Below are 25,848 nucleotides of genomic sequence, written 5' to 3' on the forward strand. Positions count from 1 at the left end.
AGCCTTCATTTCTCTCTGTGTGTTGTTCCTCTGTGTCCCTCACCTGATCTACCTTTCAATCAGCTTAGAACAATTTTTCTTTGAGTAGAAGAAATCATCAACACATGGTTTTTATTCTTAGAATTTTGCAACACAGACTTGTACAAAATAATGTCTCCATTCCATTAACAACACTCTGCCCCAATGATTCTGTGCTTAGAATATAGAGAGAAAGGTGGTGTCTTTTTCCACCAGGGAAGTAGATACTCCTGATGCCCAATTTCACATTAAAGTTATTCCCTTTGATAAGCTGTCATCTGGTATTGAATGATATGACTCTATTACAGCTCAGTTCATAGAATTAAATAGGCTCATTAATCACTTGCTCCTAAACTCTCCATGCTTTGTTGAGATATGGACAAACAAGAATCTATTTGTAAAATGCTGTGAAATTTTGAAGATTGCATATAAAATTTGGAACATTACTTTGTTTTATAGCCTTTTGTAGAATGGTACATTTTGCATGCAAACAAATAAAGAATTTCAATACCATCTCTAGATGCCTGAGAAGCTGGTGAATCAAATGAATGAAGACTAGGGCTGAAATGTTATTATAATTAGACTGCCAGTAACCAGATTTGATGCCGGGCTACAACAAACCCCAAACCTACTAAGGTATGGGAGAAGGACCCTGCAAAATATTACAACTATTGCAAATAGTGCTAATTTAAAGAAGCACTCATTAGCTGCTTGCTCTTAACACTGTTCATATATGAAGGGTTAAATGATCCATAAATTGGATTTAAACATGCCTATTTTTTACTGGCTTAAGTAAAGGTAAAGGGACCCCTGACCGTTAGGTCCACTTGTGAACAACTCTGAGGTTGCGGCACTCATCTCGCTTTACTGGCCGAAGGAGTCGGCGTACAGCTTCTGGGTTATGTGGCCAGCATGACTAAGCCATTTCTGGCGAACCAGAGCAGCGCACGAAACACCGTTTACCTTCCCACCAGAGAAGGTGCACTTTAACGTGCTTTCGAACTGCTAGGTTGGCAGGAGCAGGGACTGAGCAATGGGAGCTCACCCCATCGCGGGGATTCGAACCACCGACCTTCTGATTGGCAAGCCCTAGGCTCTGTTATAGAGGTGAAAAGCACCTCTGAGATCATGTAGTCCAACCCCTTGGCAGTGCAAGGAATTCACCACTGCAATATCCCTGTTTGGTAACTATCCCCTCTCTCCTTAAAAACCTCTTAAAGAAGGACTTAAGCACCTTTACTGGTTTGATCCTTCAACTAGAGATACCCAGAATCCTATATCTGTGTTGGTGGTGGTTGTTATTTTGTTGTTTAGTCATGTCCGACTCTTCATGACCCCATGGACCATAACCTAGCCTCTATTGTAGCTGCTGCTGCTGCTGCTGCTGCTGCTGCTGCTGCTGCTGCTTCTTCATCATCATCTTCTTCTTCTCCTCCTCCTCTTCCTCCTCCTCCTCCTTCTAAAATAGGAGGTCAGGATATGAACTATCTTGCATAACATATCTTGCTTTACCTATTATATGGAGATCTAAATATGGATATTATTGTTCCTCCTTTCACTAGTTTTTGTAATATTTTTAAAACAAAAGAATGCTCATTTCTTCCATAATCTGTGTTGAGTTTATGGAACTGTTTTGCTAGTCAGCAGTTATATTATTAGAACTGAATAGCAAGCAAGCCCTTTAGGTCAGCTGCATTATTTATTTATTTATTTATTTATTTATTTATTTATTTATTTATTTATTATTAGGTCGATCAAGATAGATCTTTCTCTCCCATCCCAGTCATTAAAAAATAAAGGCACCAGAGAAGCTGCTGTGGACATTTGGAGTATCATTTCCCAGACCTTTTTACTTGTTTGGATGCAGGGTGTTCCCCCCACCCTCTGTTAAACAGCTGTGCACTGCTGTCTGCCATCTGCATTGCCTGTGTTTCCAACGTATCACCTTCCATTATTACCGCACATCCTCCCCCTTTCTCAAATCTCGTATAATTGTAACCATTGTCTGCATCATTGCTTTCAGGCTTATACTAACAAAGAAATCTGCCTTATTTACACATTACTAATGTGTGTGCATCAAAACTGTAAAAACACACACATATATAATGTAAAAACTACCTCTGCTTAACCATCAAGAATCTTTAACCAATCAGATCCACACCATATATTTAAAGTATGGTACATCTAACACACATTTAAAGCACATGACTCACCCTAAGAATATTGGGGAGTGTAGTTTCCCTCTCACAGAGCTGCAATTCCCAGCACCCTTAACAAACCACAGTCCCCAGAATTCTATGGGGGACTCATGGGCAGGAACCATGGGCCCCGGGCACCCATGGTTGTGGGGCCAAGCTGGCACTCCTGCAGGACACTGATGAGGGTGGACAACATATGAATGCAGGATGCATTTAACTCATTACGGCCTTTTCCTAGAAGCCCCACCAATCAATGAATAATGTATCAATGAGTCATCGCTTTACATGCTTTAAATGTGCATCGGATGTGCTTTAAATGTATGAGGAGGATCTGCCCCAAATCCCACATGGACATTGCAAGAGAGACAGGACAGTGTGGTCAGGACGCCATAGGTGCCAAGTCCCTGGGGCCCTGGGTGGCTGAGCACCCACAAAATTCCCCATGAAAGGGCCATGGCACCCACGGCCCCGGGCACCCATGGTTGTGGGGCCAAGCTGGCACTCCTGCAGGACACTGATGAGGGTGGACAACATATGAATGCAGGATGCATTTAACTCATTACGGCCTTTTCCTAGAAGCCCCACCAATCAATGAATAATGTATCAATGAGTCATCGCATGAGGACTGTGTGAGGCTGCATAGCCTGTGGGTGGAGGGGACCTTGCCCAGGATTTTAATGTGGCTTGTGTGTTAGCCACACAGAGGTGAGATATAACTTTAGTATTTGATTTAACAGCATCTCTCTTTCTGAGTTGTACACCTTGCTTTTGGTTTATTTACCCTCTGTGTTCCTGCCCTCATAATATTTCATCATTACGGCATGGCCTTACCTCTTGCCAGGACAGCCCTACCTTTCAATAGCAGCCACTATAGCAGCATGGTATTGCTCACCTGCATCCCCAGTGGTGTGCATCACTACCAGTTATTGAGAAGAGGAGGGGCAAAGTAGTGGGAAGCCTCATCCGCACTGCCCTGCTGGCCACTAATGCTATCTTTAGATACCCAACTCAGGCAGCATTTTATGTACCACATTGATATGGCCCACACCCCCAAAGCTAGCCTGCTGCTCTGAAGTGTAGCAGGAGCTGTTCCGTCACCAGCGTTGAAGTAAGTCTCAAGTGCTAATCTAAGAGACGTTTGTACAAGGAATGGATTTGTGCACCATCTTGCCCTTCACCTCATGCAGCAAAATTCCCTGGCCCAACCCTGCCTGTAGTTGTTAAGCAGGGCATATTTATATCCTCATATTATCTGTAGGCATTGCAACTGAAAAAGATCAGAATCTTGCCATTATAGGTCTTTCATACCATAGCAAGGGGGCGGGGGGCAAAGGCATAAGGTGCTGCTGTAGACCAAGATTGCTTGGCTTTACTGCCAAAGAGATAATTTTACAAGCCTGTTTTCTAGTCCTTCTGGGACAATGAATTGTGCAATGGCCTGGATGTAACAAGAAAGAGAAGTATCCTAGTCATTAATATAAATGACAGAAAAGATTCTTAACATCTTAGACGACTAGTTTTTGTTTTCTTTTTTTGTGGGGGCGGGGGGGGGGGGTCAGATCAGTAACTTTTAGGTAATTCAGTTTAGCACATTAAAGTTTATCTTACAATAGAGTGAAAACTAATAACTTGGTTCTTCGGACTAGTGCAGTAAAGCTTCCTGAAATTGGAGAGTCATAAATTCAATAATAAATTAACCCAGCAAATGGGACAAGACACACTTACATGCAGCTAATATAATGGAACCACCTCTCCATAAACACAGAAGCAAGCTATTGTTTCTCTCTTGAGGCTTATTAAATGCGCACATTGTTGTGCGTGTATGAGTGCATTTTAGGTAGCATCTTTGTAAAGGAATCACATAAAAAAGCTTCCAATCTCTCTCCCCACTGCCCATGCTCATCTAGCTTTTAAATATTATATCTGGAATTGCACGAGAGCTACTTGGTTTGAAACCTGCTCCTTCTTTAGCTCTAGTCACACATTCAAAGAATGTCGGAAGACATGATGAAGACTGCAGTGTAAGGCTGCAATCCTATGCACACTTACAGCTGGCTGGCTGAAGGAAAGGCTGTGCCGCTGGGAATAACCAACACAGCCCCAGAAAAGAAGAGCCAGCTCAGGTGTAAATACATGCACCTGACTGGCTAAAGGGGCTGTACATGATTCTGCCCAAACTCTATAGTCCTTCCAGTGCATTCCTGAGGGACCCCCCAACAGGAAAAGGTATAATCAAGGGGGGAAAGGAGAACACACACAAAAAAAGAGGAGGCGCAAAGCTGTCCAGCCCCGAGTCATGCAACATTTACTGGAAGGATTTTTCAATTTTCTATTTAAAATATGATTTCACCCCGATTAATGTGACTGGCTGTGCTGTCCAGAGATGATTGGTCAGTTCTGGAGATGCTGTGGAGTCTCTAAATAAGAGGTGATATATTGAATACGAGTTTGGGGGACATGAGAAAACTGGGCTATAGCAGTGGCGGTTTGTGGGTTTCAGAAAGATCATAGGACAGGCAGTGTTAACCCTGTTGTATATGGGGAGCGCCCCGCAATGCCATGCATTCTTTGAATGTCTGAATAAGGCTCTTGACTGTAAATAAAAACTGGCACTTGTTAGCAGTTGTAAAAGCATTAAGATGTGACATGTTAGGGAGCATGTATAGGACCAGTGCAACAACCAGTGTTTAAACTTTAAACTCTCCACCACAAAGAAATATTAGACAGTAACGGCTGCAAATGCTTATATCACAATCAACCAGGCCTGGATAGAATTCTCAAGTGGGGAAAAAAGCTACATGTTGTAGCATTCTCTAAAAATGGATAATCTTAAAAAGCACATTTCCCTAATCTAATCCTCTGCTCCTCCATTGTTATCCTGTGGCGGATGACAAAAAAAAAAAGCTTTTAAAAAGTACTATTTGTTGATTTGTACACAAACATGAGTGTGCTAAGGCTATCTGAGACGCAGGGTTGTAAAGAGTTACTTTGGCTGCCTGTCGTTTGGGCAACAGAGCACAAATGCCCTAATTCCACTATTCATGAGGTTAAGTTCAAACTTGGGCTAAGCAAATTGACTGACATGCTGATATCACAGAGCATGCCCCATCCCTCCCCCACCCCACTTCTTGTGTGGGAGAAGAACAAGCAGTTTATAGCAGAGCCATCTGCTGGAGCTGTGACCATTCTTTGGCAGATCTCTGTAGTCTTTGAGCCTGCAACTGATCAGGCTGCCTGAATGACTGTTGTCACTAAGAATTAAGCAATTAGGTTGCATTTCTGTTCTAGGAAGGCTTCATAAATATTAAAAGAGAACTGGGGATGGCATATATTTTAATCCTCATGTACTAAGCCTCTGCAACCTTTGAACCCTCTCTGTGAACACAACTAGCCCCCGGCAATGCTTTTTAGATGCTTTCTTGCAGATTTATCTCGAACTGTGGTTGGAGTCAGATAGCAAGACAGCTTTCCAACAGGAGTCAAGTTAAAGTGAGCTGAAAAACAATGCATTGTTTATTTTGCTAAATGTGCAATAACAGAAATAACCCAAATAGCAAATTTGTTAAACCAAAGTAGCTGGGTTTAAGTCTCTTTCTGTCTGTATTTGAAATTATTAGTATTAAATATGTTAAAACCTAGCTTTGTTTAGTAAAACTAAATCATAGATTAGGCTGGAAACAATTGCATAGCCATCTATATTTCACATTTTCATTCATTTTAATTGCATTTCTTTAGGTCATCAAATTTTACTAATGACAATTGCTTTCCCACTATGCCTGATACTGCAATTGTAAAAATAAATAAATACAGGACCGATATGATTGTTTATCATGTTATTAATGCAACATGTGATTAGTTGCTTAGTGTTAACAATATGTTGTTGACCAAGGGAACGTGGCTTCATCTAGGTGCAAGTGAGGTAGGCAGATTGAACAGTAACCAAGGGGGAAAACGGTTCAACTTGAACCTGAATTCAGATCCCTGCTTGGCCATGAATTGGATCTGGTGGCTTTGGGTACACCTTTGCTTTTTCTATTTCCTGCCTGTGAAATATGTATAGCAGTAAAACTGAGTTGCTATGGAAACAAACTCAAGCCGGTAGAGCACATTCCACATTAAGAGTGCTCAATAAATGATTAGTAACACAACAGCTTGATAACAGGTAGTACATCTATACAGATTTATCAGTGGTGAAAGGAGAAGCAAAACAAGGAAGAAGGACAATAGAAATGAGAGCAAAGTCACAGCTGCTGTGTCTTTCTTGGTCGGTCAAGCATCAGTTCAAATATAAGTTAGTATTGTTGCATGCCACCCCAGTCTCCAAGTGGTATAAGATTCCAGGGGTTCCAGGTACTTACCCATGTTTCCTTTAGGAAATGAGGCACAGCGAAGACTGTGATGTCTATGATATATGGTTTATTTACACATATGTACAACCTGAGCCTACAATGGAGGGGGGGCAAGCACCCCAAGAGGATCTTGTTTCTCCCATAGCTGCAGCCTTGGGTTTAAATAGAAATAATCCAACGTGCTCTGCCTCTCTGTCCAGTTTGCTGCCTTTCCAACCTGCAACCTTTCCCCCTTTAAATCCCATCACAGCCAACCCCTTCTTAACAAACTCTGAGCTGGAGGAAGGACCCCACCCTTTTGCCATCTGGCACAGAGCCCCCTCTCTTTGGCTTTCTCAATAGGTTATTACCTTTCCTTTGTTTTCTTAATGGCTCATCTCACAGGCAATTGCCTCATCAGGAAACTGGCTGAGCTCATATTTTAACCCTTGCTGGATCCAGGGGCTCAGGAGGCTTGATTAAATTCTAGCAATTACCAGATCTAGGAATTTAAGGGAGCCTGGCACCCCCAAACTTATAACAGTATTTTATTTGGCCTCAATGTGCACTCTTGATTACAATGAACTGCATTTGTCATTTTAATTCACTTTCAGCCATTTTGGAAATCATTTGGGACCTTCTCACAATCCTGGTTTGTTTTTGCCATCCCAAGGAATTTTGTGTCAGCAGCAAAGTTTGCCTCCTTAAAGTTTACCTCTAGCTTGAGAAACCCGATGGAGTGTCTTGTTTAGTATGCCCCTTCCCAGACCCTGAAATCGATACGGGAGGCTTTGGTAGCAGTGCTGCCAATGGTTTGGTACTTTGAAACTGAGTGTGCTGATTAGTTAATGGAATATAACAGATTTTAATTTTTCAGATGTTTAGATTTTTTATTGTATTTTTATACTGCCCTGCAATCTCTGGAGGGAGGGTGATGTAGTAGTCGTAGTAGTAAATAATGATGTTGATAATTTTCACTCTCATCCCTTTGGGATGATTCATCCTGAAGTGAATGCTCCTCAGCTCTTGTTGGCTTTCTTCCAGGGATCACTTTAACTGCTGTTCTGCTACCTTCTTGATTTTAAGCACCCGCAATCTAATTCCACTCTGGTTCAAGTGGAGTCTGACCCTTTTGTCCAGGCTCAGTTTGTTCTGAAACTCTTCCTCCCAACAGCACTCTCCCAGCCAAGTACTAGGGCTCCTCAGCTTTGCCTACCTGTCTAGAGTATTGAACTGTAGCCATCTGTTTTGTCTGTTTTTAATACAGAATTTTTGTAGCCTGCCCTGGAACCTGCTGGTACAGGGCGGGTAATGAATATAAGAACAACAACAGCAAAACAGAGAGAGAGAGAGAGAGCTAACCATAAATCACCTGTCTTTAAACCTTCTACTTCGCAATCTAAAGTTTGCTTCCAGGACTGCAAGACTACATCTCTTCATGTCTTTGGTGCCAACATGCACCACAACCCCTGACTCCTGCCCAGATTAATCTATTAGGCTATCTAGATGATGCATGACACCCGCAATTTCCACACAAGCAGTCGCCATGCCCATCACAAATCTAGCTATGTCCCTTTTTATCAAATCAACTACTACCAGGAAATCCCCTGGGATTATCCTCAGCATGAGAGAACATCTCTTTGCCCCTTTCTCCAAGGACGGAGTCCTTTCTAAGTGATCATTTGCTTCTTCCTCTTTTCAGAGAGTGACACCCTCTTTGCCCATTTCCCTCCTTCTCTATGAAAACAGAGGAGCTTTCACCCTAGGAGTGTGATGATGCTAACATATCCATGAAGGCCTGATCCCCCAACCTCTCTGAATCTCTCAGAATCTCCAGGACAACTAGATTGCCATCAGAGAAGTGAACTTGTCCTCTCAGAACATGTTCCCCCAGGAACTCATTGTATTGTGCACACTTCCAGGAATTCTACCTAGCAGACACATGTGGAGAGCCACCACACGTCTGCTTGTGTTCCGCTTGCATCACTTTTATTGTTGTTCATTGAGCTGCTTTATTTGGATTTGCTAAGTAAAACAAAAATCCTATAATCTGATTGTGTTGTTGGTTTGTGTGTTTTTGTAATCTAAAATTTATTTGCATTATTTGCCCTGAAATCTGTTTTGGATTACGGGTGATTTATCTGTTTTTAAAACAAATAAAAGCAAATGATGCTGCGCCTTCCACATGGGTGCAACTTTAAAACATATTACCTAGCCTCTTGTGCTGATTTAACAACACTCATGCTAATTGTTTCCAAATTTGGGAATATTCGTATTGGAATTCACTTTTATATTTAGTTTTACATATTGCTCAGCTTCCTTCATTGTCCACCAACAAATACATTACAGACAAGTGAGAGATTTATCTCACATGTTAATGCTTTGCAATTTAAACTGATTTCTGCCAGTGGCTATGTTCTTCGACCTGTATTCTACCTTTTCCTGGGCATGACACACCTTTTCCACCTGGGTTTTAATCAAAGCAATTTAACGTCTATTTTTTCCCCACCTACCAGGAGAAAGTGATGATGAGGCAGAGTGCTACTTTATTCATTTGCTACCACAAGTTCCTTAGAATGTTAATTGATTTCTTGGTTGAGTGATCCTGCAGTAAGAACTACTTTCACTGAAAAGAATGATTGGACAAAAATAAAATAAAATAACTTTCTTTTCTACCATCATATTTGTAAGAGTTCAGCTTTTGCCACCTAATAATACACAGAGATTGGGAATATCAGTGATAGTTACTAATAATAACCTTTTATATAGCCTAGGAATGCCTGGTCAGACTATTTGTTCATCTTGCCCAGCACTACTGGCAGTTGTTTTTTAGGGCCTCTGGCAGAGACAGGTCTTTCCCATTGTCTATTATTGGAGCCTTTTTGACCAGAGGTGCCACAGACTGAGTTTGTGAGCTTCATATGCATTAAGTCAGTTATCCTTATCACACTTTGGTAAGATAGGGTTGATAATCCTGACCTATCTTGCAGCTGAGAGATAGTGCTTTGCCTACTGCAACCCAGTGAGTTCACAGCTGAGGTTGGAATTGGACTAGTGATTCTAAGCTCATACTCTTAACCACTATACCACACTGACTGCTCTGTGTATAATTGCATATAATGTGTGAAATATATCTTTCTGGATTGGTAGGAGGTATTGCCAGGGTTTCTGATGATATGGCTGTGCGTCGAAACAGTGATATGTTAATATATTTTATTCATATGATTGTGGGATTGGCTTTATGCCAGTGTCGAGTTCATGTTCCACTATGATGTTTTTCAGCTGAATTATTTATATCAGAACAATCCATCTGCAGATGTTAACAATGGAAGTGTAGGACAGCACATTGATGCTGAAGAGGTTGTTAAATGAAAAGTAGAGAGTGCTTCAGCTTGAAAAATCTCCTTTGCTCTTATTTGTTTCAGAACACTGTAGAAAACAGTTGTTATAATTATCCATAGTGCTCATTTAGTTTTTTCTTACCAGGCATGAAGACACAGTGTCTGTGATTTCATTTCTGCAGTGCTCATCCTCACAGCTACATTGTGCAAAAATGAAACATTTAATGTGTATCTTCAACTACTGTTTTCATGGAGGAAAATTTGTGTCGATTAGATATTTCCTTTTGTTCAAATGTATATTAAAATATATTAAATATTTCCAAATTTCAAGCCATAATGGCCACATAAATACTACAAAATTTGAGTTGTGGGATGGGTTTTTTGAGTGCTACCAAAAAAGCACACAGGGCAGAGATCATTATTTGATTATTTTTTTAAAAGCTGTTTAAGAGCAACTATTACATTTGAAGGATTAGAAGGCATTACCGCTAACTCTGTTTATAGTGTTTTGCCTTGTGAAACTGATTTAAGATTTTGGTTCCAGACATTTTATAGTTCAGTCTCTGGGATTTAATCTCAATAATGTGTTACACTTGCTATTGTCCCAGTGAATTTGTTGACAGACAGTAATTGGGTCACTGCATTGAAATACCAAGTGTAGGCTTAGAATTCTCTTTGCTGGTTGGCATGACAACCATAGTGGTCGATTAAACATGCGCAGAGAGGAGTCAGCAGCCTGTGGTTCTCAGATACTGCAAAAGAGAGGGTAGAAATGTTAAAGAATGTTCCTTTAAAGAATACATAGGCAGAGAATTCCAGTGGCATCTGTTGTTTGTTAAAAAAAAAAAAAGGACGGGGGGGGGGGAGATTGTGCAAACTGAAACGAGACAGAAAGACAATTAAAGCCTGACTATGTTTCATTGAATCTGAAACTTAAAGCACCCCCCAATGAATAATGAATCATCGCAAAAAGAAAATTAAAATCATTTGACAAAGTCAATGTCTGCAGGGGAAAGAAAATTTCTTATGCTCTGCTGAGTGCAGTTCAAAACCAAGTTATGAAACAAACAGAAATGACCAATCTCCATGCAGATCAACTCCACTGCATGTAGATGTCATTGGGTCAGTATGTTTACACCGATGTGAATTGTTTGCAATGCACTTCAAAGGTAATATTGCCTTCGTAGCAGTTTCAATACCGCATCTACACTTACTGCAGTGTCCAGTGAGGTGTCCAGTGTGGCATTTGCTGCAACTTCTTTGGATCAGTTTTGCCTGAGGCGGCCTGATGTCATAGGCAGGGTCCTTGTGACAACATGGCCAGCCATGTATCTCCCCAAGTGGGTCTAGGATCAATGCACCTTTGTGGGCAGTGATCCAGTCACTCCCCTTGGTATGTGACAACTACCACCTGGTCACAATTAACCCTCCCCCTTTAGGGAAAGTGATTTAAGAGGCTATCAGGAGAAGGCCAGGGTGAATATGATCCTGTTATTCTTACATGATATCTCAACAGCTTTTTAGGATGGGTATTGGTGAAGGCATTGTTTCCCAGTGGTTCTGATCCTATTTCCAGGTTAGGTTCCAGAGAATAGAATTGGGTGATTGTCTCCTTATCAGTGGGGTGCCTTAGAGTACCATCTTGTCCCCAATGCCATTTGACATCTACACGAAGCCATTGAGAACAGTCATTAAGAGATTTGGGGTGAGGTCATCAATACACTGATGATGCCCAGCTCTACTTCTCTGTAGCATCTGAATTGGGATAGGCCATGTAGGCGCTAGACTTGGACCTGACGTTGGTGGTGGGCTGGAAGAGGGCCAATAAACTGACTCTGAATCCTGACAAGATGGCGATTCTGTGGGGTAGATGGTTCCCGAGTCTTGATAATTGGTCAATTGCCTGCTTTGGATGGGGCTGTACCCCCTCTGAAAGAGCAGGTTTGTAGTCCGGGGGTGTTCCTTGACCCATCTTTGTCTCTGGAATATCAGGTGACTTCAGCAACTTGGAGTGTCTTCTATCAGCTTAGGCTGGTATGAGAATTGCAGGCATTTATGGACCTGGATCACCTGACCACTGTCATCCATGCACAGGTAGCCTGAAGGCTGAATGACTGCAATGCACTCTATGTCCTTGAGGTTGGTTTGGAAGCTGCAGCAGGTGCAAAATGTAGCAGCTCAGCTGCTTCCTGGGGAAGTATATTGCTAACACTTCACCTCCCTGTTGAAATAATTGTGTTGGCTGCCAGTTAGCTACCAGGCTAAGGGGCTGTTTTTTGGTGCATGCAGTTTGGGACCAGGATACCCGAAAGATTGTTTCACCCCTTATGTACCCAGTCAATCTCTGGGAAGGTGTGGGCCTCTTCTCATGATTTCTGTTTTGTACAATACGGAATTGGGGGCCTTTAGTGTTCTACACACAAACACCCCGTGTGTTATGAAAAAGAGCACTCTGTTTTTCAGAGGTAGGCATTGTATCAGACAAGACTCAGGGACAGGCACAAGCAACTTGATATCTTGCTTGGGACAGCCACATTTTAAGGGGCATCAGTAAAACATGCAGTCAGAGATGCATATTAGAATCCTTTGCGGTGTCAGAGAAGATGCCAAGCATACCTTGCCTCTGCAACATATCTAGTGGTAATGGGACACACCTTGGATTCCTTAACACAACTGGTTGGGGCAGCCCCATGGTTTTGGGACAACCCTGACTAGAATCATGGGAGCTAATGTGGTGTAGTGCTTAGAGTAAGGTTACCAGATGTCCCCGTTTCCTGGGGACAGTCCCCGGATTTACAAATAAATCCCCTGACAAAATCCATCTATTTAGTAGGAAGTTGAAAAGTGTTCCCGGATTCATTGAAAAAAATCTGGTAACCTTAGCTTAGAGAGCTGTACTGGGACCTGGGATACCGGTGTTCACATCCCCATTGGCCATGAAGTTCAGTGGGTGATAACATGACAAAGGGGAAAACCATTTATGCCACCTCGAGTTCCTTTGAGGAAAATGTAATAACAACTAACTAAAACAAATTTCTAGTACGTTAGGTTTCTTTCTTCACTGGTCATGTATGAAAACAGGTCTATCATTTCCTTAGTTATTTAAAAATGTAAATGTACTTGGGTTTTTGCAATAAGTATACAGAGGAGAAATAACAAATGGTTTTGTATCTCTCATTCAAGCATCATGATGTCATAGTTTAATATATCTGCCTGTGGATTGGCTCACGCTGATGAAAGCAGACCACAGTGCTAACAAATGAGTTAAATTGCTATTATGGGTCTTTAATAAAAAGAAACCATGTGGTTAATGAGAGAACTGGCTCTTTTCAGATTAGCTATTTACCTCTGTTGTTAACATTGTAAGATAATATAATAAATGTAGCACGTTGCACCTTGTATACAGTGATTTGCTGCCTATTTTGGTTCAGCAACTGATAGTGTAGCAGAGTAAAGATGCAAGACTAGCTCATGGGACCGCTACTTATCTGCATAGTTTGCAACAACATAAACCAATATGAGTGCAGATGAAAGTTTTTATGTAGAATAAAATGGAAATCTGTGAACAGGCAGAAGATCTCTGTGCCAGTCTTTCCCCTACTCCAAAACAAACAAGCAACACAATGTGAGTATAAGATACTGCAGTTAATTAAATTGTTAAATGTGACCTCTTCTGCTTTGAATAGTGTGTGCAGATAAGGAAATTTGGCCATATGCTGGTGGTTACATGTACACCCTGAGGTCATTCCTTGGTATGAATTGTTAGTAACTCAAGTAATCTGAGCTGACTTCTATATTGACATGAAGTGGTGTAATTCAGACCAGACTCACAAATTTGTTACATTGTGGGGATTATTATGTATTGTATCCCCTGCAGAATTTTGCAGTAAACTGCAAATAATGCTTAAAATAAAGAATGTTTCCCAATATATTGAGGAAACACACAATGGTCTTGCAGAAATCTCATTTAAATAGCAACAGTAATTTGAACCTATTTTATATATGCACTGCATCCACAGGATCAAGTTTGCTTAGAAGTACTCTTGAGATTTGCTTTGTAATTTAAGAGGTCATTTTACAAATGCTTCAAAACACAGCATTGTTCATTTATCATCCATGTGTTGCTTTTTCAGTTAGCAAAGAATATCAGTGAGCAAGAAGAAGAAATGCTATATCAATATGTTTGTGCCTATACTGTTCTACCATTTTGATGTTCTCTTATATTATAATTTCCATGCAGTAGCATAAAGGGGTTTACTTGAAACCAGACTACTTAGTATTCCAGTGGTGTTTACCATTAGATTGCAGCTTTGAATGGAGTTTTACCAGAATATAGTTTCAGACATATTTTTATTAAATATTATTAGGAAAGAACATTTTGCATATCTGACATCAGGCTCAAATCTTGCTTTTGATTGAAATGGAAAGTTACTGAGTTAGTCTGGTTATTTTAAAGTGTTGTAAACTAATGTGGCCCTCTGTGTGAACTTAAAAGAGGGGAGGAACAAGGATATGCAACTAGGAAAAGAAATTCATAGGAGAAGATAATTTGTATATTTCTCTATCCACACTATGAGATAAAATAATTGTCTGGACTAAATAAAAACATTATGGAAGGATGCCTTGACACTCAAGAAGTATTTGTGTGGCAAATCTAATAATTGATATCCAATTGGAGTGTCCTGCTTATGCTAACGGTGTTGGGGAGCTGTAGGAGGGTAGGAGAATGTCTGTTGGTGTGATGTTGGGTGTCATCCAAATGGACCACCTTAGTAAGCAGTATTTCTGGAACCAAAGGGAAAGGCCAATAAGGCCTTAAGGCCTTACACTGTAAGCAACCACGGCCCATTCACTTGGGTCTTCTTATCTTGTTCAAGATTTAAGGCTTAGAATTATGGTCAGAAGAAAATGTAGGCTTCTGCAGCATTTCCACAGATTATGCATCCACAGATGATGATAGCGTTCTCAGCCCTGTCAGTACCTTTTTGGTTGACTCACTATGTACAGAAAACAAAATAATTATGATGGTGCTGCATTTGCTGTGTTGGTGTGGTGTTTGGTTCATGAATTTTTATAAGGCAATTTGATATCTGTAGAAGAGCAACATACCTATAAAAGACAAGAACTGCTTATTCGTTCCATTATATTTTCCAAAACCACTTCCTTTATTACATATTAGCACACATACCTACAACAAACTATAAAAAAAGGAGAGGGTTGTTTCGTGGAGAAAAACTGGAGTTAGTTTTGCATGGCTGTGAAGAAATGTGCATGATGTGTGCATGAAAATCTGGCAGCTGTGCATGTTTACTTCATTTTCATGTTGCAATGTAGTTCTTCCTCTTCTTTCTTTTTGTACACTTAGAAAAATAGTTTTACGATGATGATGATGATTACAATAGTGATAGTTATAATAAAAAGCACAGGAAGATATAACTGCACACTTTATCTTATCTCTTGCAGTTTCTGTATATGGATTGCTCCATCTTTTATTTATTTATTGTTGTTTTTCAGCAGGCTTCAGTACTTGTTTGTAATCAGCTGTGTCCAGTCTTGTCTCTCCCTCTTCCCTCTACTTGTTTTGGATAATGTACGCACAGGAGGAATAGAATCCCTTAATGCTCAGACATTTAATATCTGGTAACACATTTTGCCTTAACCAGTGCGAAAAGGACCCGCTTGCAATCAGCAAAGTGTGTATAAACTATGAAGTCAAGGCTGATTTGGTTGCATTAGAAGCAAGCAGACATTTTTGTTTTGTTCTGTCAGTTAGATATGTCACTAGGGGATGATCTTGGCAGAGAAAGCCACTGCAGGAACTTCTGTGTGTTTATCAGAGCTGCTTCATTTGGAAGGAGCTTCTGAACTGAAGTTGCACATTTAAAATTGCAAAACCTGAACATCCCTCCCAGCACTTTTTGCATAGTTCAGACCTGGGGTCCCCAACATTTTGGGCCTGGAAGCCCATTTAGAAATCTAATAAACTACCATAGGTACCACAAAAATGCCCAATTCTCAGAATCCCCCCCCCCCCGCCCGCAAAATGAAACACAAACAAATAAGTAGGAACCCTCCTAAATAGTCAACCTGTCAATCATTCAACTCAAAAAGTTCCCCAAACCTATCAATTTTAAAAGCTTAATGGCGGTGGTAGGAGGTCTGAGGGTCAAGGGTATGTGTGGCTGAGAGTGCTCTGGTGCCCACTGACATTACACTGGAGACCCCATGTTGAGAATATGAGAATCACATTGTAATAGCTTTTTTTGTTTGTTTCTGAAAAGTGCCCATGGTTGTAGAAATGTTAATGTTAAAAATATATTTGCTCTATATGTCAAAGCAGAGAACATACTAAGTGAGTTTTTGAATCATTGGCTTGAATTGTAAGATAAATGAACGGGAGGAAATTTGCAGCATGGAAGTTTGCCGTTCTTTTTCTTTCCTACAGCTGCCTACATACACCCTCTGAGGGTTGAGACGTCCCCCTGAATCATGTAGGATGAGGTAGAGGATGCTGCAGTTGGAGGTGGTGATTGACACCTGCCTATTTGGGGCTGTTCACCCCTCCTAAATGCCCCTTCCTTATTCCATATTGTTCAGAAGGGTCCCTGTTCCTCCAGAAATGCCTTTCAGGGTTACTAGCAGCTGCAGAGGGGACAAGCGGAGAGCAAACTTTTTTAAAAAATGTGAACGCCCTTCTCCTTATGCATCTAAGGATCCAAGTCATATTTTACTCAGTCTTTTTCATTATTTTTGATCTGCTTGATGTCAAATTAACTAACTGGAGTACATATGTCATAGTTGTTGTATCAAGTTTGGTTTTGCCTTTGGCCTGTTTATACAAACTGCATGAATTACAATGTGCATGTTTGCTGCGGGTTGCAGCTTTCCAGATCACACTATAATTTAACAAGTTTTCTCATGGCTCGATTCCCACTCACTTACGATTGCATCTAAACCATGTCATAAATGTCTTGATGTTGGTGTCATGTGTTATTTTTAAAGTGTTCCTGAACCTGTGGAGGGCAATAACAGAGAGGCGAAGGAAAATCAGCATCACACAGCTCTTCTTTGTATATGTAAAGTCCAAATCAGCCCTAAATTCATCCTTATTTGTGTTAGCAGAGAGAATCCTCTGTTACCTGGAGGATTGTTCTGAACTACATCTCCCATCAGCTCTGGTCATCATGACTAATGATCAAGGATGGCCAGAACTGTAGTCCAAAATGCCTGCAGGGCACTAGGCCAGTGATCAAGAGGAAATTTCAACTTACTATGCTGTGTTTGTCCACAGTAGTGCATTTAGATGAAACACGGCTGAGGCTGGCAGGACATTCACTGTTTATGTGATTTTGAGACACAATGCAGTAGCTAAAAATAATTGCCTTTCAAGTCCCCCCCCCACTGTGAATAGCAGACTGCATTGCTCTCTGCCCCAATGATGGTCCTTACACTCAACTGCTAAGAGAGAAGAATGTTCCACAGATTCAGGAAACTGCTCCCATATCAAACCATACATTTCCCATGTTTATTTCATTTGACTGCATTAGTCATATACTTAATTTTTTTTCTGCCTACTTGGTGTTTACACCTTTCAGATATGGGCAGTAGGACAGGGAGAGAGGAAGAAATCTGCTTGGTTAACATGCACCTCACTTGTCATCGTTTAGGTAAGCTGTACATTTGCTATTTTAGTTCTTCCTCAAAAATTGGCCCACTCCACAAGGATTCCCTCTTGGACAGCACTACAGAGTAAAGACTGGACCTAGGACGATGTGGAAAAAGCAAGCAGGTTATCAGAAGCGAGTATAAACTTACGTTGCTTTGTATATGGAACTGTTTCTGATATGGAACTGTTGGGCACTGAATATGCTATGCACTTACTGGTCTGCAACATATGCACAAGAGGTATGATTATACCTGGCTTCTCCCAGTCTCTAGGCCAAGGGTGGAACCCTTTTTAGTCCAAGGGCCACATTCCCTTATGGTCAACCTTCTGGGGGCCGCATAAGCAAGTCTTGAAGAAAAAGTGGGGGGAGCAATGAATGCTGCTTTCGCCTTTGTGCAGTAGAGTACATTCTAGCGATGCAGAGGCAAGAGATTTTTAGACATGCACACATCAACCACTGCACCCAGGCAAGCAAGAGGCTTTGTCACAATTACGTAAGCACTCAACAAAGAAGTTCAGTGGGGCTGGTGAGGGGTGTGACCTGGGGTATGGCCTAGGGGAATTCCTGAAGACCAGTTAGAAAGGCGTGAGGTTTCCCATTTCTGCTCTAGGTATATCTGCTGTTTCTTCACTACCATTGCAGAATGAATACCCAAGGATGAGTGACTTGCTAGCCTGGTTATCTCTGTCCCTGTATAATATGGAAGAGCTAATCTTGGCAGCATCACACTAGGTCTGAAGAATATCATCTGAATCACCCACATGCTTTCTAGCTCTTACAAATAGAGACAGCATTTGCTGCAGCAGCACATCAAGCTTCAGTTCCTTGACTAAGGTCAGCATCTCCTGGAACAGGGGTCGCCAACTTTATTGGACCAGTGGGCACTTTACAATTTGGAGAGGGTGTTGGGGGTGCCAGTCACAAAATAACTGCTCTGGGGTAAGCATGACCTAACACGAAATGGCTGCCATGCACAGTGTGGCATAACACAAAACTAGAGAGACAGCTACCCCAGACAGCCTTGTGGTTACCGTGGCAAGTCCTAGAACCATAGAATCATAGAGTTGGAAGAGACCACAAGGGCCATCGAGTCCAACCCCCTGCCAAGCAGGAAACACCATCAGAGCACTCCTGACATATGGTTGTCAAGCCTCTGCTTAAAAACCTCCAAAGAAGGAGACTCCACCACACTCCTTGGCAGCAAAGTCCTGATTGTGCAGAATGAGTATTTTGTGATCTCTGCTCCTCAGACTCTCTTTCTCTCTCTTACACACACACACACACACACACACACACACACACACACACACTGTTGCTGTTTAATAGCAAGGAACATGCCTCAGTACCAGTAAAAAGATACAAGATAGCCACATCACACTTACTGCCATTTCAAAGAAATTTCTTAAAAGATACCTGCACATCTTGTCTCATAACTTACTGCCCCAGGAAGTCTAGAATCGTACCTTTTAAAAAAAATATATGAAAGCCCAGTGCCTAGCGCATTTGCCCAGGGGTGCCAGTGAAAGCCTTTATGAATTCTACAGCACCTCTGGGCATTGGGTTGGCAAGCCCTGTTCTATAGTCTAGCCAAGTTCTGTCACTTGGTTTCTGCCTTCCCACTCAAACTTATTCTGGGAAATGGTTTCCAGTCCTTACTTACCACTACTATGTAAACCTCTACTAGCAGCATACAGAGGGAAGTTCAAATCTTTAGGTTTCTTAGTGGCTACATAGTTCAGTTCTAAATCCCACCACCACTCATGGAGAAGTGCCCACACTATTTTCCCCATGGTCTGTTTTCCCTACACATCATGCAAGCCTTGTTAAACTCTCTCTCATCTGACAGTCGTTTCTATTTGGAGTCTGAGATTCAATACTCTGCTTAGTAGAGTGGTTACAGCTTCTGGTTCTTTGTGGCTTGAGGTCAGCTAGAAAGAGTTGCCATGTCACCCAGTTCTCCCCAAAGCACACAACCACTCAGATGAGTTTCTCTCCTGGACTCTTTTCATAATTTTGCAAAGGTGAGGATAGTACACTGTCAGCTTCTTCAAGCTTCCTTCTCCCAATTGCTTATGAAAATAATCTCCAAACAGTGTCAATAAAAAATTTCCAGATAACAGATAGTAGACATTTGTAATCAATTCAAAGAAGGCTGCATTGACAAATTATTTGTGAACAAAGAGTCGGAGAAACAAAGTAGAAGATCAAAATTCTTCATTTGAAATCCTTTGGGAATGCATTGGCTGAAAGTGATTTATTTATATTGTGCTATTAAATGGAGCATTCATAAATGAGATGTGAATAATTTATTCAACAGATATGATAAAATATAGAAACTGTCTTCTGTTTAAATTCTGAGTGTATAATGTGGGTAATGGAAGTACTATGTGTAACCACATTTAAGTGCATGCAAAATTGCTTTCATGTGATGCAGCTTGAAAGTAGGACAGTGACATAAGAAGGAATCCGCTTATTGAAGATCTTCTCTCTCCCTCCCTTCCTATTTTCATAAGTTGGAAACAGAGAAAATTCAGATTTTATTTTTCCAGAGTGGAGGGACATTGGAAGAAAAGACCACTTCCAATTCACGTGTTTTCATGACCAATATTAGAGTTGTCAGAGCTTATATAACCTCCTTGATGTCTTGCTGTAGAGGTATTCACAGTGACACATATAAACACACACACATATATATGCACCTGCCTACAGTGTGTGTGTGTGTGTGTGTGGTGTGTGTTTTCAATAGCAGATATGTTTGTCTCCCTCTGCATTCAAATGAAGTTTTCCACTGAGCTAGAGATACAGATTTGTCCCCAAATCAAAAGCTCCATAACTGAGGCTCATCACATCCCACCAGCTTAAAAGATCCTCATCCTAACTAAGGGGCAGTCCTGCAGATCATAATGATCATTTTAGTTTTGTAAAATAGTATCTGCATGTGTCTGGAAAAGACATTTGGATAGAGGATGACAACGGGAAGCCACTGGCTGGCCAAATACGGTGACAGCAACTGCCATTGCTAATGCCACCACTGTTGTAGCTTTTCAGATGTCTTCTTACTGCCTGATTTTAACTCTCCCTCCCTTTTTTTCTTTTTGGCGCAGGGTGTAGTGGGAGAAAGGGAATAAGAAAGAACCATGTAGATAGCTTCTTGTCCAGGGGTCGGCAAACTAAGGTCCGCGGGCCGGTTCAGGCCCAATTGCCTTCAGGATCCGGCCCACAGACTGTCTGTGGATCGGCATGGGGATTCTGTTCATTCGGGCTTCACCATTTTTTCCTGCGCCATTCTGCCCCCCCCCCATACCACGGGGGCGCCTCTTCCCTCCCTCCTCCTGGCTTCTCCCTGCCCTGCCTAGAGGAGGAAGGGGGCTGGCCTGGCCTGGCTGAACACCATTTTAATCAGTCCCTCTCTGGAGCCAGCCCTTTCGCGGCGCTCATCTTACCAACCCCGCTGCCGCCCTGGTGCTCCTGTGGGCCAGAGAGTGGAGCGGATGAGCCCGTTCTGCCTACCCACAAGAAGCAGCAGCGGTGGTGGTGCTGGTGGTGGCAGCAGCCCCAGGGAAGGTCAGCGCAGTGGCTGGGGGTGGCTGGGGGTGGGGAAGAGGACTACTTGCCCCCCTCTCCTCTTCTTCCAGCCCCCCCCGGTGCCGCTTCTCCGGCCCGCCACAAGGTCTGAGGGACAGTGGACTGGCCCACAGCTAAAATTTTTTGCTAACCCCTGTTCTAGTCAGTCATCCATGTCCCCCTATATCTTCTGTGCTGCTGCAATGTCTAATGAAGTTAAAGTTTGGATCACATGAGTAGGATGAACCCGGTCTCCCAATGAATAGCTGAGACCTGGGGAACTTAATGGGTGCTGTACTGCTGAGTGGACTGGCAGTTGCTAGCAATTTTACATGGCAAATTTCAGAGATTCTAGTTTTGTAGAAGAACAGAAAAAATCCCGCATTTCACATTTTTTGAAGGACAAGTCTAGATGCTAAAAATTCAAAGACTCAAATTAAGCCTTCATCATCAAAGCATAAATGGAATTCTCTTATGTGGTTCTTCAAAAAACAAAATACTTAAAAGTTAGTAAGAAATTAGCAATGTTTGACATTATTGGTCATGTTCAGGACAAGTTACTTCATGGGGGAGGGCTTAAAGAATATGACTTGGCTCAGGGGGCGAAGGAAGAGAATAGCAGTCAGATTTTTTCATCACTTTAAAAGGTTCTAAACCTATGAAAATACTGGTTTAACTATCAATAAACATAGGTGACTAGCTTGGTTGCTCTTGGAAAGAAGAATTCACTAAAACACCTATAAAAGTCTGTGATTTGTGTGTTGGGTATTCTAAACAAATGCCTTGATTCCTTTGATCCTATATAATGTTCATGGCCAAGTCAAATGTGCAATGCTTCATTCAGTAGAATGCCCTCAAGGCAGCTTTATTTGATGGTAAGAGCTAATGAAGATCTGTGATTTGCTCTTCTCCTTTCTTTTGCTCCATGTTTCCTGTTAAGAATTAATTTATTTCTTGAGCCCGAGGATACTGAAGTCCCAGCACTGATCCTAAACTCAGCCAGCTATTCATTAGTAGATTCTAATAAGATCACTCAGTTCATTGTTTGTTTGGGTGTCAATTCACAAAAAGTGTCACTACCCATATTGGTGTTGCCTAATCTTATAAATGAAACTAGTCCTCGTGCTTTGGGATCTTAAATTCAAAAATACACTAGTTAAGCCTTATGCTGAAAAATGCCACCTTGATTCTGGGTGCACTCCAGTCACACACAGAGTTCCTGTGTTTCCGTAGAGAACTGTCTCCTCTTGAAGAAGATAGGGGAGTCTTGAATATACCCTGAAGACTCCAATGCTCCTGCAGCAAATCTATGTGAGGGAAATAAACCCAGAGGTAGAAAAAGCTTCCCAAATGCATGTTTATAAGATCTTATTCTGCTTGTCCAATTTTAATTTGTAGATGACTTCTTGTATCTGAAACAGTATTTTAGAAGGGTTTGTAAAACAGTAAAACCCATGTTGGGTGCAGGACAATTCTTCATTTTCCAAACACAGGGATTGCTTTGCTGCTCTAAAATGTCAAGACCTATTTGACATACATATTTCCTCAGCCATGTTATTGATTCCTTATTGCAGTACTTTGCCATCCATATTTTTGATTTGCCTTAGTTTGCTGTAAATTGGTAGATGCATTGACCATGTAATGCTTCGATTGATTTTGTTGCATGTTGATTTACAGTGTGTTATACCGATCATGGCCTTTTTGGTTGCTTTTGAGAATAGCTTTCACGATGACTGGTCTGCTTCTCCTTTCAGTAGCACTATTTCAGCCCTGTTGAGTTCAGTGGTGCTGCCCTTCAGAAAAGAATTCATTCTGTTTGGTCTTAGTACCAGGGGTGTCACGGTAGGCCCCACTTCGCTTAATCAATCACAAGATGTTTGCACATGCACATCATTTGAGTGGCAATGTTCGTCAACTTTGGGGACCCCCAGCCCCCTCAAATATTTTATTAGGGAGGTTGAAGGGACCTTGGCCCCTAGGAGTTGGCTACCATGCCTAGTACTATGTGTGTCTCCTTAGATGCTGTGTGTGTTAATCACTCATACTTCGAGAAGGAGGGAAAGGGACATGTATTTTCTGCAAGATGTTGTTAGAATGTATTTGCATGCAATTGGAGTTGTTGTAATGTTGGCTAAGATCTCTTAGCTCTGGGATAATATTTTTATGCGTGTGTGTGCATGTACACATACATGGGGCATATACACACGTCTTTAAGCACTAGTATTATAAACTCAAACGTGAACAATTTTTAGAAGTATAGTAAAAGAAAACTTACAACTGCAATTTAATATTTACATTAAGCAAGAAATAAAACTGTTTGAAGTGTAGAACAGTGATTTCACAATCTTTTTAGTTTAAAGCGTTTCTCCTTTATGAAATCTTTGGAATTAGTCCTTATTCTCATGAGTCCAAGTTGTTACTGCATTTGCTTAAATTCAACCTTTGTTGACATTGTTCCTCCCACCTCCTTTTTCATATATGCCATTGACAATATGCTTTTCAAGTGGGTTTTGCATCTTGAACCTTTGCGATTGCACAGATTTTTCTGCTGAAACATCTGAAACTATCCAATGACGCAGTACACAACTATGTGTGTTTTAGTCCTATAATTGCATAGTGATCTCTGAAATACACAGGCTCTCAATCACGCACCCACACTTTCTATAGTCCTATTCATGCAACTGAATAAAACAAACATGAAGGAAGGTGTGGGATTGTGGTGACCTTTGCATGTTGGCTGTATCACCTGTACAGTCCTTATTCATGCACTTGCTTTATGGGTAGGTGAAAGCCATGCAGAAACTAGGTTCCCAACTGCTCCGAAAAACCCCACTTGCCTGTGTGTACATTTCATACACACACACAAACTGTACAGTAAATACATATAGATGGGTATGGGACTTGCTGCCAAGATCTCGCTCCTGCATATGCATGTTTTCTGTATATACTTCCAATTTTGTGACCAGTACATCTCTCTCTCTCTCTCTCTCTCTCTCTCTCTCTCTCTCTCTCTCTCCCTCTCTCCCTTCCCCCCTGGCTTTCTCTCAGACACCTAAACAATGAAGATTTGTTGGTTATATATAAAGCCAATTATGAATGTCAGTGCCAGTCTAATATATTTTTTAAACACGAAAGCTCATACCAATAACAAACTTAGTTGGTCTCTAAGGTGCTACTGGAAGGAATTTTTTTACGTATTTTGTTTCGACCACGGCAGACCAACACAGCTACCTACCTACCTACCTACCTACCTATATTTTTCTAAAGCAGAGTCCAAATGGAGCAAACACGCCATTGAGCCACTAATTCATGTCTCCATCTATTCCATGCATTGCCTGAATCAGGTTGCTTTACACTGTTGCTTAGCAGGGCTGACTGTGACCCCACCCCCATCCTGGCCATCCCCTGTATTGCCACAGTGACTGGCCCCATGTCTAACCCTACTTTTTGCAGAAAGTTTGGTAATGGCACAGTCTTAAGGACAAAATGAAGGAAGCAAATGCACCCTTAAATCATTTGGTAGCCCCCAATAGACTATTTAAAAAGCCCTTTACCCATCATTTGCAGTAGGCTGTTGTATCAGGTTTCATTCTCCTTTCTAGTTACTGTAAGGATAAGATGGGAACTTGCACAGCCATACAAAATGGAGGGAAAATTAGGCAGTTAGCAGTATACTATTCTATCATGAAACTGTTTGAGTCTTTGAATTTTTAGCATGCAGGTACAGGAGTCAGCAAACTTTTTCAGCAGGGGGCCGGTCCACTGTCCCTCAGACCTTGTAGGGGGCAGGACTATATTTTGAAAAAGAAAAAAAATGAACGAATCCCTATGCCCCACAAATAACCCAGAGATGCATTTTAAATAAAAGCACACATTCTACTTTATTAAAAACACCAGGCAGGCCCCACAAATAACCCAGAGATGCATTTTAAATAAAAGGACACATTCTACTCATGTAAAAACATGCTGTTGGACTGTCCGCAGGCCGGATTTAGAAGGCATTTGGCCCCCGGGCCTTAGTTTGTCTACCCATGATGTAGGAGATCCTTTGGTGCCTCAATATGCAGCTTTAAGCGCTAGGTGAAAGTGTTCCTCTTCAACCAAGCCTTTGGCTAACATCCTATATCATTTTAAATGTTTCATGGGAGAGGGTGGAAGGGGTTATTATTGTTTCATTTTCTTCTTCTTTTTATTAGGTCTTTTGTCTTTTTATCTTGTATTGTTATGCTGTGAACCCCCCTGAGAAATGCAGATGAAGGGTGGTATACAACTTTTAACAACAACTACAACAACAATAATACTGAGAAGTTCCCCTCTGCATGTGCCACTGAAATGAAAGGGAATTGTGAAAGCCTGTGTTCCTGCTGCACTGTTCCTGTTAATTTTGATGTGCTATATTTTCCAGTAGACTGTGTCCAATAACCAGCGCAAGCCCAATATATTTTGTGGCCTTAAGCAAAATACAAGATGCCACCACCCTTTATTCCATGTTCAAAAGCTGGCCAGACTGGGCAGTTTGGGGCAGAATCTGCCATTGTACCTTAAGGGCATCAGGTTAGCAGTGATATCCTAAGTCTGTCCACTTTCTACCCTCTGAGTTGGATTCTGCCTCATGGTGGTAAATGGCCATTGTTCTTCTTACTCAGCCACATTGTTCTACAAACTTGCTGGAGGGCTGTACCTTATCAAGTGTTCTCTTTTCTTAATAAAAGAAAACTTAGCCCAGCTTTCT

At 41.4% G+C, this 25,848-nt stretch overlaps 1 protein-coding gene across 3 annotated transcripts in view; it reads left to right on the top strand.

Moving 5' to 3' along the window:
• Positions 1 to 25,848, top strand: part of GPM6A (glycoprotein M6A) — a 171,694-nt gene that overhangs the window by 74,161 nt on the left and 71,685 nt on the right. The window contains exon 2 of one of the 3 annotated variants that reach the window (XM_083631346.1): positions 17,481 to 17,552. The exons of the other annotated variants lie outside the window; for them this stretch is intronic. Coding sequence (XP_083487472.1) covers positions 17,481 to 17,552 — 72 coding nt within the window. The remainder of the gene's footprint in view (positions 1 to 17,480; positions 17,553 to 25,848) is intronic. 3 annotated transcript variants of the gene reach the window in all.

Source organism: Podarcis filfolensis (assembly GCF_964270895.1).
Source record: "Podarcis filfolensis genome assembly, chromosome: 9".
Classification (NCBI taxonomy): Eukaryota; Metazoa; Chordata; class Lepidosauria; order Squamata; family Lacertidae; genus Podarcis; species Podarcis filfolensis.